This window comes from Capricornis sumatraensis, chromosome 19, assembly GCF_032405125.1.
Source record: "Capricornis sumatraensis isolate serow.1 chromosome 19, serow.2, whole genome shotgun sequence".
Taxonomy (NCBI): domain Eukaryota; kingdom Metazoa; phylum Chordata; class Mammalia; order Artiodactyla; family Bovidae; genus Capricornis; species Capricornis sumatraensis.
In genome coordinates this window covers 40,399,585-40,415,186 of record NC_091087.1, presented here as the reverse complement: position 1 = coordinate 40,415,186, position 15,602 = coordinate 40,399,585, and the positions used below count along the sequence as shown (strand labels likewise).

Here is a 15,602-nt window from a genome sequence, read left to right as displayed (position 1 = left end):
TGTGGAGACTCTGCTGCTCCCTGGGGTGGGGCGGCCGCAGTGCGGAGCAATTCCCAGTGGCTTTTCCTTGCCTTGTAATTTGCCTCGTTCTAGCGCGGCTGGGTGGATTTCCATGCCCTTTTCCACATCCCCTTCCCTCTGGCTTTCTTGGCCACAGAAGCAAGGTGGGATCCTCATCTCAGTGGGCCCGGGCTGAGAAGAAAGATAGGGAAGGACCCTTGCCTGGCATCGGGCTTGCAGCCCCCAGCCCCCATCAGGGTCCTTGTGAGGTTGCTCCCATTTTACAGGTGAGGAAACTGAGGCTCGACGGCAGTCGTCTGTGTTAGGGTGTCAAGATGGGCTGCGGCCAGGCTGGGATTCAAGCCCCCACGCATGTGGTTCCAGAGCTGGGTGCTGCGGATTCAGGGAGGGGTGTGTGCACATGGAAGCACGGAGGGGAGTGGGGTTAGTTACTGTCTGTGAATCGGAAGTGGAGCATCTGCTTCTGGCCCCAGTGGGAGGAGGGTGTGAGAGCTGGTCCCCTGCCTGGGCAAGACACAATTTTTTCCTTCCCTTCCTGTCCTTGGGGGCTCCCTCTCTCAGGGTTGGGGGTGGAGGTGGGAGGGAGTGAGCGGGGCGGGGGAGTATCTGCTTGCCATGGGTGGTTTGGCAGCCGGCCTTTCCCAGTGTGGCTGGCTTGGGGCCGGCCGGACCAGGGAAGGACCTTCTTCAAGGCTGGCTGAAGGCGGCACGTTCCAGAAACAAGTGATAAGTGCTACTCATGCCCACTGGGGTCTTGGAGGTCAGAGAAGAGGGTGGAGAGGCAGGGGTGTGGGCTCTGCCCAGGGTGAGATGGGGCTCTCTGGCGGGCCAGCCCCTGTTGTGGCCAGAAGCCAGAGCCCAGACGCCTGTTGCTCATCTCCAAGTCTCCCCATCGTTCTGGGCTGAGAAACCGCTGAGGGCAGGGCTGCCGGAGAGATGTCTCAGGGCTTCCCCCAGCCTGGCAGGCAGAGCTTGGAGACAGTGAGTGTGCAAGCTGGGATGGGGATACTGGAAGCAGTGACTGTGGGTTTGGACAGAGGCCTGGCCCCATTTGGCTCAGATTGTGTTCAACAGGCTGGGTGCCTCAGAGAAGCCACCACCATCTGTGCCTCAGTTCCCCCACCTGAAATATAAGATAGAGGGGTGGGGTGACCCCACAGACCAAAGTCCCACATCCAGGAGACTGGGGAAAGCAGAGGCTTGGATCAGGGATCACCCACCAACCTATACACACACCCTTGGCCTCTGGCCAGCCCAGGCCAGCAGAAAGTGGCTGCTGGAGAGGTGTGATCACTACAGCAGGCAGAGCACGGCCGCCTCCGGCCTGAGTGGCCACAGGCCTGGCTAGACTGGAGGCTCTGGAGGGCAGGACCCAGCCCCTATATCCGCAGGTCAGCTCATCTGCCATCCTGGAGGCTCACACACATGCACCAGCAGGGAAACATTGGCACCCAAGGGGATGCAGGGACAACGATGGGACGTGCCCGCAGCATGGCTTTCCCATCAGCACTGCTGTCTGACAGCAGACAGGCCGAGAAGCAAGTCTCTGGCGTTGGTGTTGTGCCCACAGGAGTGTGTGGCCTCAGAGGGTGGACCAGGAAACCTCAGTGCCCTGGCTGGGGGCCTCTGTGCTAACCAGGATCCACCAAGATCCCCAGACTGACACCCCCTGCCCCACCGCTGGGCAGGCCTGACTCCTCTTGGAATAGTTCCTAGCCTAGCACTCTCACCTGCCAGCTCTGTAGACCCCTCCAGCCTGTCAGCACCCACTGAGCTGTGCCCCATCCCTGGCCCCCTCTCTCCAGCCCCCTACTTCTCCCCGGGGTTCAGGCACTGCCTCTTTGCTCTGGTACACCTATCTGTGTCCCCAGCACCAAGTGTCCAGGGCTCTGGGCCTGCCTGCCAATGCCCTCTGGACATTTACACCAGGAACACCCATGGGGAGCCCCCCAAACCCAAGGCCACTTGTTCAAGCCAGACGCAGCATCATCTATCCTCCAACTTGCTCACCACCCAGTGAAGGGCCCATAGGCACCCACTGCTGGGCAGAAATCCAAAAGTCACTCTGACCCTCTCCCTCCTCCTGACCTTGAATGAACTTCCCATCCATTCAGCCCCTTCACAGTCCTTCAAATGTGTCTCCCATCCTGCCTCCCTGTGCCATTCTGCAAGACAGATGGTCACCATCCCTCGCCTGGCTTAATGAATTTCCTGCCTCCCTTTGTTAATCGCAGCCACAGTTAGCCTAAACTGAGTCGCTCCATCATCCTCGCTCGCCTGGATGCCTTCTATGGCTCCCCAGTGCCTCCCACCGAGCCCCCAGTCCTCTGGTGTGGCATTGAAGATGCTGGGTGACCCTGTTCCCACCCTGCCAGGCTCTCCTGTTCACTCCTTCAAACACCCAAAGGTACCAGGCTCACCAGACCTCGGCTGTTTTCCCTCCACACCTGACAGGTCTGCACTCCGGCCTTTGCTCAGGCTGGGCCTTCTGCCCAGCAAGCTCTCCTTTCCCTTTTGGCTGTGAAATGCCCTCGTGCTCCTTCAGGAAAGACAGGCTCCCCACCCTTCCCCAGCCCTTGGCTCCTTCTCCCACATTTGGGGTGCAAAGAGACTCCACCACAGCTTGAGGAGTTGTGTGACTGTCACCTCTCTCTGTTAACACTGTGAGTCTCAGGGACAAGACTGGTGATGGGAGGTGGCGAGAAATGGAGGGGAAGGCCTGGCACGGCAGGAGGGGGCCGTGCTCCCTGGCTGACCCAGCTGGGAGGGGTTGCACCTGAGAGGCTTGCCCCAGCTCTGCCCCTCCAACTTGTCTTACCTCCAGGCTTGCTTCCAGTCCCCCTCTGCCCTCCGGGGCCCCAGTGCCTGCAGGTTGGGGCAGGGTGGGGAGGGGTGGGACACAATGGCTGGCGCAGCGAGGCACTGCCCCAGCCGGGGAGTGCTTTTCTGGGCCTGTGGTGACAGTCTGGTGCTTGTTTTGAAAGAAAATAGACTCTGAGCCCCTATTTATAGCTGGAGGCCACAGCCACAGACAGGAGATGGATGGGGTTTGAGGCTGTGCAGGCCCGTGCGCAGGCAGGGGCTGGGGGTGGAGCCATTCCCAGGCCCCCTGCCCCCCTTTCTCAGCCTCCAAGCAAACTGTCTGAGGGATCCTAACGCTCCCTGGGACAGGATGCAGCCTGCGCTCTGGGGCGGGAAGGAGGGGGCTTGGGTGATGAGGATGGAAATTTTCTCGCAGAATGGGTCCCTGGGGCCCAGAGTCCATGGTGGGAATGGCTGGAGGTGAGGGTGTGTGATGTCTAGGAGTCTAGGAGGTGGAGAAGGGCCTGCGGAGAGTGCGGGTGCCATCTGCCATTGCGACTGGGTGATGGAAGAACAGGCCAGGGCCAGAGAGATGGGGCAGCCAGAGAGATGGGGCAGCCAGAGAGGGCCAGCAGCGGTGGGGAGAGAGATGGAGAGACAGCCTTGGGGAGACATGGGGAGAGGCGGGGGTGCGGGGCCGAGCTGCGGCCCAGCTGACATGGTGAACAGAGGGGAGAGAGAGGGGAGCAGGGGAAGAGCTGAAGTGGGGGTTCTGTACCACAGAAAGTCTTCATGGTGCTCTGCGCAGACTGGTCAGTGCATGTCGGATCCAGGTGAGGAAGGGCAGGAATCAGGCATCTCTGTGGCCTGTACCCCAGAAGGCCAGGCCTCTGCCTGCTCCCACCACGTCCAAGGCTGCAGTGTGCCTGGCAGTGCACGGCTGAGAGGCCCCGGGGTCTCTTTGGAGGCAAAGCAAAGCTGTGGGGGCAGAGCTGATGTTGAAGGGCTTTGTTGCCAAGGTCTCTGAAGGGCTGTCCTGAACAGGGGGGTGGGGTTGTTCCAGGACTGCTGGGGACAGGTCTGGGTTCTGACGTGCTGGGTGGGGAGCTCCCTGGGCCTGGAGGGGTTCCAAGCTGAGGCGGTGGCCCGGGCTCACACCTGCCGCCGGCTTCTATTCAGGCCCCTGCCTTGGTTGGGCCGTTGGGGGGTAGGGGTGTCTATAGTCCCGGTCATGTGTCATGGAGTTATAGCCACAACCGGTGACTCAGACAGTTAAAAAAGGAGCAGCTCTGAGCAATGAGTCAACTGGCTCTGGAGGGGCTGGGTGGGTCTAGCTGGTACAGGATGGGGTGGTCTGGGTTTATTTTTGGTGGGGTGGGGCTAGGGCCAGGGGGCTGGAAGATGGGAAGCGGGGGTGGAGAGGAGCCATTGCTCTCATCCCAGGAGAACCCCAGGGCTCTGTGCCAACTTAGAAAAACGGTTTCTCCATGCCAGGGAGCTCTGGCAGCCTGGGCCACCTCTCAGTCCTGTTCTAAGCCCAGCCTGCCTTGCTGTGTGGACCCAGACAAGCAGCTGGCTCTCTCTGGAAAGAAGCAGAGATCTTTCTCCTGCTCCGAAGAGGCTCGAGCTCAGAATTTTAGAGCTGACCTTGGAGAATGGACATCTGACCCAGAGACCCAGAAGGACAGAGGTCTGCTCAAGGCCACACAGCAGGGCCACGTATCCCAAGGGCTGACATTACACATTTGGCTCAAGTCCCTGCAACATCTCTCCTATCCCAGGGCTGTCAACAGTTGGAGGGGCAGGCCTCTGTTCGAGTACCTTCTCCTTGGAAGGGTTCAAGCTGGGCTCCAGATGAGCGTCTGGAAGCATAAGGGCCAGATGCTCAGAGGTGGAACCTGAGCTGGGGACAGGACCCTGGACTCTATTAACGTACCACCAGGGAGCTGGCCAGTCTTTGCCCAACAGTCTGTTCAGGGGATGAAGGCAGAGGATGCCCCCACACTGGGATCATGGCTTGCGGGGGCCAAGGCTCTTTACCCAGAGAGTCTGTCCAGTTGGCACTCCCCTAGGCTGCTCACCCCCGTCTGCAGCCATTTCCTGAGACCCTCCCTCATCTCTACCAACTCTGATCTCACACATCCACAGACTCAGGCATCACCTATACCTCTTGTGGGTCCAAGCAGCCCAGGCAGGGCAGAGAGAATCCTCAGTTTTCCATACGAGATCCTCTTGATACAGATGCAGCCACTGCTGCTTGCTGAGTGGCAGTAATAACCCCACAGGAGCTCCAGGGGAACCATCTCACATCATGGGGCCCTGGCCTCCAGCCCCTACCATCACAGGAGCCCGAGAAGGGTGGGCAGAGAGCAGGGAGAAGACAGGCTTCCAGGCTCCCCACCCTATAAAGGTCTTGCTGCCCGCTCCTTCTCTCCATCCCCATCCATCTACTCCTGGGACAGGAGTCATTTGGTCACTCATTCACCAGATTGGTTGTGCTGCATCTTGGCTCAATTGTCTCTATCCAAGGGGCCGTTAGGCTTTGGGGTGGGGCTCGGAGGGGCTATTCTGCTTCTCCTCACACAGGACAGGTGTGTGGACCTCAGCCCAGTGAGTCAATCAAATGTAGCCTTCCCCTCACCCCCCTGTTCCTTTTGACGGGTCCTGGGCTGGCTGGCAGGCAGAGGCTGGCTTGACAGCTCCATTTTCCACGTCACTTTGCTCCAGACAGACTGTCTTTTAGGGCCACCTCATCCAGTCCCCTGCTTTGGAAACTTTCTCAAAGATTCCTAAGCAGGAACCCTGCACTCCCACCTTGCTCCCATGATGGGCCTGCCCCCCTCCAGAAGAAGATGGTAATAACGGAATATTAGCAACGTCAGGAGCAGGCACCTACTGAGTATTTACTCCAGACAAATCCTAAACACACAGGAGGTAGGAATTATTTATCCTATTTTAGAGAGGAGAAAACTGAGGCTCAGAAAGGCCTGGTCTCTTGCATCGAGTGGCTGGGTGGGAACTGAATTCTGAGCTGTCTTCTACCGTGTTCTTGACCAGGTGAGCCTGGCCTCCTGCCTCCCCCAGCCCTGCAGAGGTGAGGACTCAGGAGGGAGAGGCGGGGCCTGAGTCAGGATGCGGGGTGGGCGGGAGGGAAGAAGCTTACTCTGAGCTGCCCCAAGACACCCGAAAAGGGTGATTCGTTCCTTCCCTCACGATGGTGAGAAGCGTGTGTGTGTGTGTGTGTGTGTGTGTGTGTGTGTGTGTGTGTGTGTGTGTGTGTGTGTCTGGGCCTGAGGCTGGCCTGGCTGACCTCCAGCTGTAGGAGAGCTGCGCCGGCCCCAGTCGCTGTACACAGGGGAGGGGCAGGGAGGGGCTGGAGTCATGGGAATCAACATCCTGGGCCCACTGATATTTATAGCTGCCCCCTCTTGAAATATGGGGAGGAGGGGCTGCTCTTAGGTGGGAACGGAAGTTGGTCTCCTTCTCTCCGCCCCCTCGATCTTCCCAGAGAGCAGGATGGCCCAGGCTAGGGGCCCTGGCTGGGTGGTGGAGCTGGGGACTGTATCCTGAGCTGGGGGCTTCTCCCAGGCTGCTTGCTTGGGGGCTGGACACTCCTAACAAGCTCCTTAGCCAGGCTGTTGAAAGCACTCTGTGTGTGTGTGTGTGCACGTGTGTGCAAGCATGCACACACACACGTGCACACATACCTACTAGGTGTCACATTGATGGAGGTCACAGAACAAGGGCAGGGTCCAGGTAAGAGTAGGGGGAGAAAGGCCTGTAACCCTGCAGAGATGGAGGGTAGGGCCCCAGCAGGGCGGTGGACCAGGCTGCAGCCCGCAATAATCAGTGGCTAGAAACGGCAGCCCAAGCAGGGGGTGGTGCTGGAGCTGAACCCTGAAGGATGGAGAGAAAAGGAGAGACTAGCTGTAGGCAACAGCGTGGGCAGCGGTGGAAGGGTCCCAGGGATTACGGATTGTTATCTGACGGTCTAGTGCACCAGCCAGACGTTGGGACACAGCGTGATCCTTGAACGTGGATCCCAGCTGATCTGCTGGGGAGAGAGAGGGCCCAGCCACAGCTCTGGGTCCTGCAGGCAGGTGGCACCACAGCGGGTGCTGTAATCTTGATTTGGATTCTTTGTAAGCCAGGAAGTCCTCTCTTGTATCTGACCTGGCTCTCCCCTGCTCTCAGAATGTTTTAACTCAAAGCAATTAATTAGTTTTTACGGAGAAGGCAAATGGCACCCCACTCCAGTACGCTTCCCTGGAAAATCCCATGGGCGGAGGAGCCTGGTAGGCTGCAGTCCATGGGGTCGCTAAGAGTCGGACACGACTGAGCGACTTCGCTTTCACTTTTTCCTTTCATGCATTGGAGAAGGAAATGGCAACCCACTCCAGTGTTCTTGCCTGGAGAATCCCAGGGATGGGGGAGCCCGGTGGGCTGCCGTCTATGGGTTCGCACAGAGTTGGACACGACTGACGTGACTTAGCAGCAGCAGCAAGCCTTTTTTACAAAGCCACAGAACGCTTTATCAAAACTGTATCTTACACAAAACCTCCATCTATAAACACATGTTCATGGGACTGCTATGCATGAATCAGGGTGGCACAAGCATCCTGTATTCCCAGATATGGGAATGTAAAGTCCTGGAGCACCTCGGACACAGTCTGAAAATCCTTGGTTGGCTCAGTGATCTCTATGCCCCTTGTGGGCCCTGTCCTGGGCTCCGCAAGATTGGGGCGACCTCAGAGAAAAGCAGAGGGGAGGTCTGCCCTCTGGAAGCTGCTGGCCATATGGGGGAGGCCACATCCAAACCAGGATACAAGGACAAGGAGCCAAGAGGCCTACCACCCATCCTGCTAAGGACTTGCTGTCTGACTCTGAGAAAATAGCAGGCCCCTCTGGGTCCTGATTTCCCTACGAATATCCTGGGGGAGCTGGTTTGGGCTGGGGAGTCCCTGCAGTGAGGTCTGGGAAGGGAAGCCACCTCACTGACCACCAGGACACTTAAACCATGAGAGACACACACTGAAACAGTTTAGCCTGAGCAGTGGTGGGACGCCTGGCTGATACCCATTGGCACTGGCAGAGCTGGCTCTTTGGCAGGCTGGGAGCGGCAGGGGTGTGGGCAGGAGCTGAGTGGGAAGAAGGAATGGTCAACAGGAGAAAAGCTGTCCAGAACATGGGTGAGCCATGCCACCAAGCCCCTGTGACGGCAGCCCCAGGGCACTCCCCTGCATCTGAGGCCATCCTAGCTGTCAGGGGTGGGGTGGTAGGCATTCTTGAAGAGGATCTGCTTGTGCCGTGAGGAAGCGGGGAGGGTTTAGAAAGGTGAGGGGCAGTTGTTGGAGGGGTCTGCGGAGACGGACACAGAGATCTGGGGTCCTTAGGGGACTGTCTTTCTCCTAAAGACCTGTCTCTCTCCCCTGGTGGGGGGCTGCCCACCTGGCCTGAGCTGTTGTTGGGGTGAGTGAGAACACCATAGCCCGTGTGCCCAAAAAGTGGCCGGAGGCTAGTTCCTGAGGTTCTCAGAGTCTGTTTCCATATCTGTAAAATGGGAATTTTTCTGACTTGCAGAGCTGCCATAAGGCTGCAGGACAACATGGCCAGTGCCCAGTCCGGGGCTTTCTCTGGAGTTATGGACCCTGTTTGGAGTTATGGACCCTTCTGAGAAGCAGAAAAAGCCACGAAGCCCTACCCTAGGGAGAATTCAAGTTCAAAATTGCTCATATGAATTCAGTTCATTCAAAAATTACTCACATATATTCAGTAATAATGGTACTACAGTTCTTTTGAAACACACCCTAAACCTGTACCTGGAGGAGTCTTTTATTATTATATTTTCTTGGTCTCATCTCAAAGCATGTGGGATCTTAGTTCCCCAACCAGGGATCAAACCTGTGCCTTTTTCATTGCAAGTGCAGACTCTTAACCACTGGACCACCAGGGAGGTCCCTGGAGAAGGAGTCTTCACTCTTAAAGGCTCTATAGTACAGGGCACACGCTGGGTCAGGGCATGTTAGAAGCAAAAGGGCAGCTGGATGGGGCAGGAATCAGGGAGAGGTAGTGAAAATGCTGAGGGACCTGGAAGGGAGGAGACTCAGGCCCCAGACCCAAAGGCCCCCTTGTTTACTTGCTCCTGGCACTGAATAGGAGCCCCAGTGCAGCTCAGCACCCCCTGCCCCCCATCCTGTCCTCACCTCTTTCCCTGAAGGCTCCACCCAGCCCAGGTCTGGGAGCTGGTTTTGTACACAGTTGCGCAGGCCCACAGCTGTGTACGCCAGTGTGTGTCAGGGCTGTTTCCAGTTCCCCCGCCCCCACCCGCCCCCTCCTGGGCAGCACGCCCAGTTCCCTATACACTTCCTCTGAGCGCTCTGCACACCCTACTCCCCTCCCGCCCTTCGTTGGCGGCCTGGCCCACCTGGCGCAGCCCCCTCCTTGGGCCCCCCAGGCGGGCAGCACTGAAAGGCTCTTCTTGTCTTGGCTGGGCAGGCAGGAGGGTGAATGTTGGGAAGGGGGGCTCAGTTATACTTGGTTTTGGAACAGCACTTTCAGAGTCCGGGTGGGCTGGGCTGAGGGCACTGGCCCCTGCTCCGCTCTAGAGCGCTGGAGCCCCAGTGTATACACACACAGACACACACACACACATACACACACACACACACACACGACTCAGAGGCTGTCTCTGTCTCCAGTCAGAGATCTGGGGGGACCATCCCCCCAGACCAACCTTAGAGGCAACAGTCTACCCTGGCTCAGTTCCGTGCTTCTGATGCTCCCCTGCCCCCACCCTAGTCCTGCTCTCTAAGACACCCCCATCAGTTCAGGGCCCCCACCCAGATGACACAGGAACCCTCTCCACCTGGCACTCCCTCCTGAGTCCCACTTGTGCCCCTCCTCTTCTGCCTTTCAAAGTCAGCTATGGGAGGCAGGCAAGAGGTGCAGAGCCGCTAGCCCCGTATGCTCTGGAGCCACTCGGACCTCCCAGTTTTGCTTGTGCTATACCCCCCTACTGGAACCACATCAGCTCCAACTCAGTCTCCCCGATGCTTGTGGCTCTGCCGGGACTCCCACAGGGCTTAGAAGGGAATGGACACCACACCTACCATGCACACCGGCATAGGGGCGCAAGCCTAGCTGACTACGCAGGTGGGGAGCTCCCACAAAGTGTGACTGGGGGGTTCCTCCTGGGCAGCTGGGCTTCTCTGCGGGTTAGATCACTTTGCTTCCTCCCTGGGCCCTCAGTTTCCCTGTGTGTACAATTGGAAGGTTGGCCCAGGTGGTCTCCAAAGGTGCTTGACTCTCAGGCCCCATGACCTGGATGCTCTGGAATGTTGACGAGTGTGGGGAAAGCATCCCAGTGTGCCTCACTCTGGTACCTGAGACTCAGAGGCTTTTGGGGTAGGCTTCTGGTGTCCAAGATGGGTGGGAGTGATACATTCCGCGGGTAGGGGCTGCCCCTATTGCAGAGACCAGGACAGGGAGCTAAGCCAGGCCTGGGGACAGAGGTGGGCTGCTGGAGGGGAGCTCAGACTGGGAGGAGGCCAGGGTACTAGCTCACCCACCCCCTCACCACTTCCAAATCCCTCCTAAAGGAAGGGGTTGCTGGATGTTTTTAGCCCCACTGGCTGCTCTCCTCTCTAAAGCCTGCACTGGCTCCCTACTGCCAGCAAGGCTTAGGCTGCGAGCTGCATTTTGCCATTTCAGGTTTCTGTGCCCCACCCCAGTGGCTCTTACTGGCTTGTGCTCAAAATATACATGCCTTCCATCCAGGCTACTGGCCTCCTTATCTCCGCTCACACCCATCTCAGAGCCTGAGCTCACTGACCCCCTTCCCATCCTCCAAGGTTTAGCTCAAGGATCACCCTCTGTCCTGCCTTAGTTTGCCTCTGAATTTCTTTTCACCACACTCCTCGTGTGGATCTTTGCAGACACGGTAGGAGTTGCTGTTTGAGTTTTAATTTGCTTTTCTGCCTTCTGAATGAGTCCAAGTCCAGTCTGTATTTCTGTGCACTTCCGACTGCCCAGCACGATGTCTGCACGTTGCTGATGCTGGGATGGTATTTGGGAACGGCTCTCAGTTGAAGCCCAAGGAGGTGGGTCCTGGAGTTGCTCCTTTGGCTAGAGGCTGGGGGCTGGGTGTGTACCCATCTCTCTAGCAGCTCAGATGCCCCTTTCCCATCTCTCTAGAGGCTCAGCCTATCACCCACCCCCTGAGACCTTGAAGGATGGGGTCCTTGGGGATGGGAACAGGGAGCCTGGGGATCAGCTCTGACTCACTCCAGTGGGGGGCTCTCCCCTGACTCATTTCCCTTTTGGGTACCATGTGATTACTATCCATTTGAACCGGCTTTCCCATCTGATGGGGAGAGGGGTGTGGCCTAGGTCCTTGGAAGGGAGACTCAGGCCCTTCTTGGGCTCAAAGTTGTTCTTGGGAATGGTCCCGAAAGATGTAGGCTGAAGCACTGATTCATACATACATGGGTATTAATGACTAATGGGCCCTGAGGCCACAGTTCTTAAGGCATAACTAGACCATGCCTTCACTAAGGGAAGAATGCCATAATGGTGGGATTTCTGGCATTGGAATAGACACTGGATAAGTCCTAGCACCTCTCAGATGGCATTCCATTTCTGCTGGAGTCAAGCACCAATGGCTGGGACAGAGAGGTGTGCAGGGGGTCGCCCAGGGCTGTCTGAGGGGCGCCAGCCCTGCCTCTAGGAGGCTGAAGAGTGGGTGGTCTTGTCTGTCACCAGCTAGGCTTTCTCAGTGAGGAGAGAGAAGACAGGGAGGGGAGGAGGGAGTGGTGGTGAAGACAGAGAATGCACCCGGCAAAGGGGAGCAGGAGCAGAGTGGGGCGCAGCTGGAGGAGACCCAAGGATGCTGGAGGAGGTGGCAGCTGGGGTGCATTCGGGGCCCCACACAGGGTGGGGAGGGTGGCTTCCTCCCTGCCGCCCACCTTGCAGCGCTCCCTGTTCCTGGCCTGGGTGTTGGAGGTGGGGTCGCCCTGTCACCAGGTGTCCTTTGGGCACTGACTCGGTCACAGAGAGCCTGCTGGACACGGGGAGCCCAGGAGGCACCGGGGCGTCCCCTCTGGGTCTAGAGGACAGGCCTGCACAGAGCCACGCCCTAGGCAAGCGACCCAGGGGCCAACCTCAGATAACCAGAGTCCACTTGGCCCCCAGATGGAGAGGTGTCGCTGGGGATCCTGCCTTCCCTGGGTGGGGGGTGGTGCTGCCAGAGACCCCAGCCGGGTATGGCAGAAGTGTGGCCCCCTCGTTTCCCCGTCTGGGGGCCACTCCTGGGTCCTCCTGTCCCTTTTCTCTGCCTAAGAAACGCTTCACCACTCCGCCAGTCTGGGTCGGGGTCTCCGGCCCCTCACTCACCTGTGGATGCTGGTCCCACCAACACAGCGAAGGTCAGAGCCAGGGCCAGGTCGAGGGCTGGAAGCGGGACCCGGGGACCCCAGCGCATCGCGGCGGCGGGCTGGGCAGCGGGAACTTGCGAGGAGCGGAGTCCGGAGCCTGGAGCTTGGACGCCAGAGTCTTCGAGTTGAGAGAACTGGCGCGGGCTGGGGCTCCCGGGCGTCCCGCCGCCTACTTAACGCCGGGGCGGGGCAGGCGCCGACCCGCGCTCCAGTTTCAGGCCGGGGCTCTCCCGGCGGCGCCCCCACCCGCAGCCGTCTTAAAGGGCCCGTGCAGGTTCTCCTCCCCGTCGAGGGTGAGAGGATCCTTACAGCTCGGTCAGACCCAGGCTCCAACTTAAAGATTCAGAACGAAATCCCAGAGGAGCCCAGATTCCCCGGGGCTCCGACTCAAGGGCTCCCGGGAGAACTCCTCTGGGAGGAGATGTGAGCTGGGCTGGTCCCCTCGCTTCTCTGCCCTCTGCTCTTGCAAGGACTGTGGGTGGGGGGCGTCCTCACGCCAGGCCCGGAAGGAAGGACAGACGCTCTCCACTGCACGGACTGCTCTGGGGCTGCTTTGCCTCTGAGGGGTCTTCAGAATGCCATTTGGCCATAGAAGCACCAGCCTGAGGTTCCGTACAGCTCTGCGCCCACTGGCATTGCCTCTTTGACCTTTTCTGCCTCATTGACTGAGTCTGTAAAGGAGAGATGTTTTAGATTCTCCCACAAGGCAGGAGGGATTCTCAACTCCGTGGGATCATTTGCCTCAAATGGACCCTGCCAAGTGGCTGTCAACCACTCCTGCCCTCATTTCATGGAGGAGGAGACTGGCTCAGAGCTGGAAGTGGTTCTCGAGAGGCCCCCAGATGGATAGTAGATACCTGGTCTTATGGGACCAGAACCCAAGGGCTCCTGAATCTGGTGTTTCAACTTCCTCTGGGGCTGCCTCCTGGAAATCTGGCCCTGGATTTAGCACCTACCTAACAGTTTCAGGCTTGGGCCCTGCTCCTCTTGGCTCCCTCCCAGGCAACAATCTCAGCCTTGTCCCAAACAGGAGAAAGTGCAATGTTACTGTAGAGCTTCTGGCATCAAGAGGCTCTGCTTGCCCTCTGTCTAATCCCAGCATTGGCATCGCCTGGCCTCGGTTTCTTTGTCCAGCAAATGGGTGGAAGAGAACCCCTGGAGTGTCTCCCCTCTCTTCCTCCATCAGAAACTGTTACCCTTGCCTGCTTTAGCCCACCCCAACCCCATTCCACCACTCACTCTGTCCTCAACCCCTCCCCTTGCCCAGTGACAGTCCTACCATGTGTGTACGGCCCTTCAAAGTTTGCAACAAAATTGTGCCCCATTCTGCAAATGAAGAAACTGAGGCTGAGGGAGGTTAAGGGACTTGAGCAAGTCTACACAGCTTCCCTGGTGGCTCAGACCCAGTTTTCATTCCTGGGTTGGGAGGATTCCCTATAGAAGGGCATGGCAACCCACTCCAGTATTCTTGCCTGAAGAATACCATGGCTAGAGGAGCCTGGTGGGGTACAGTCCATGGGGTCACAAAGAGTTGAACACAGCTGAGCGATAAACACTTTAACTGAAACACAGCTGCTAGGAGGTAGAGCCAGGTCTTTGGCCCCAAGCCCACAGCACAGTGGTAACTGGGGCTCTGGGTTCAAATCCAAGCTCTCCTGCTTAGCTGTCCAACTTGAGCAAATCACTTCACTTCTCTGTGGTTTCCTTCTTTGTAAAATTGGCTTTGTGAGGATTAAAGGCTTTAACGTACCTCAAGTGCCTAGCCTGGGGTATACAGCAGGTGCTCAGCAAATGCTTGTCTTTTTTTCCCTCCTTGCCCTGTAGGCCTGCTGCACATCCTCCCTGGGTCTCACAGTTTGCATGTAACTTCCAGAGGCAGCTGTACAGTAGGTACCCAATAAATGCAAGCTGGGATTGACTTAGAAGCCAGTTGCTGCTGTTCTGGGGGAATTTTGGCAAACCTAACAACTCCCCTCCAGTTCACCCTTGGAGGCCTGAGGTGGCCAGGCTGTTCTCAGCTGGTCTTGGTGGCAGTAAAGCCATCAGTTCCATACTTGTCCCTTGTTTTTCCTTCTCTCCAAGTCAGCAAGGCACCTGGTCCTTGTTAGGGACTAATTACTGGCCAAGTGTGGGCCCCAAGATGCCGGGGCTGCTGAGAAGACAACGTTTGGAGCAAAAGAGCTTTCTTCTTAGGAATGAAAAAAAAGAAAGGAGGAGAAGACTTTTGCTTCTTTATGAATCAAAATTTTGGGTGGAGATTTCCAGCCACCCCATCTGCCCATCCTTCCCCCTCCCCATCTTCTCCCATTTCCTCCCCAATCCCCACCCACTCCGATTTACCCACAACTACCAGGAATTATTAGTCTGTCTGTGGAGCCTCCCACCCACAGCTTAGATTCAAGTCGGGATTAGCTTGCAGCCTCCCCCTGCCTGGTTGCTAGCTGGGGAGAGAAACACAGGCCTGGAAAAATAATGGCAACTGGCAGGGCGGTAATAACCCACTGTCACTTCCCTGCTCGGGCGTCTCAGTTTACAAAACATTCACCTGGTCTCTTGACAACCCTGGGAAGTGTGTGTGTTGGGGGACAGTGTTCCCTTTTCACTGATGAGAAAACTGAGGCTCTAGCGGTAAAGGGATGCTGGGGCACTGGAGCATACCTGCCGGGCCTTTGTTCAGCCTGTAGCCTGGGACTTGAGCCCTGTATTGGTGCTGAGCAGCATCATACCAGGAAGACTGTCGGAAAGTTGAGGCCTTTTGTCTTGAAACTGATCCCTGACCGCCTCTTATCATCTCAGAACAAAGGCCATTGTTGAGCAGTGCCTGCTCCTCAATTGCCCCCCTCCCCGCCAGCCTCCTCAGCGTGCCCCCCACTAAGGCCCCTACATCCTCACCTTGAGTAGAGCCCACTAGGACCTCCCTAGCATCCTCAAACTTCTTCCTCTGCCTTCTGACTTTCTCTGGCTTGGGTTCGCCAGGTGTCCCTGGTGGCCATCCCTGACCGCCCCTGCCTCTCTGGCCATATCTCGCCATCCTCCAGGAAGTCCTCCCAGCCTTCCTTCCCACCCTGACCTCCCTTTTCACAGACGCCCTCTGTATTCTCCTAGTGCCGCGGCCTCCCCGCCGCCCCCCTGGGGCACGCTGAGTTGAGACAATACTTCCTGTCTTCTCAGTAGATTTCTTCCCAGCAAAGCACAGGCCAGGACACCCAGGATGGGGGGAAGAGGAAGACCGAGGACACACTTGAATGAAGGAGGATGCCCACGGCTGAGGGCTGAAGAAGTCAAACTGTTGCCTTAGCTTCTCCAAATGATGGGCCTCCGGGAGGACAGACGATAGAGCCTCGAATC

The 15,602-nt window shown here is 57.7% G+C and overlaps 1 protein-coding gene across 1 annotated transcript in view; it reads right to left on the bottom strand.

The window, feature by feature from the left end:
* CSPG4 (chondroitin sulfate proteoglycan 4) overlaps positions 1 to 12,301 on the bottom strand; it is a 34,595-nt gene extending 22,294 nt beyond the window's left edge. Inside the window, exon 1 of the mRNA XM_068991547.1 lies at positions 12,214 to 12,301. Coding sequence (XP_068847648.1) covers positions 12,214 to 12,301 — 88 coding nt within the window. The remainder of the gene's footprint in view (positions 1 to 12,213) is intronic.
* Positions 12,302 to 15,602: the final 3,301 nt, after the last annotated feature.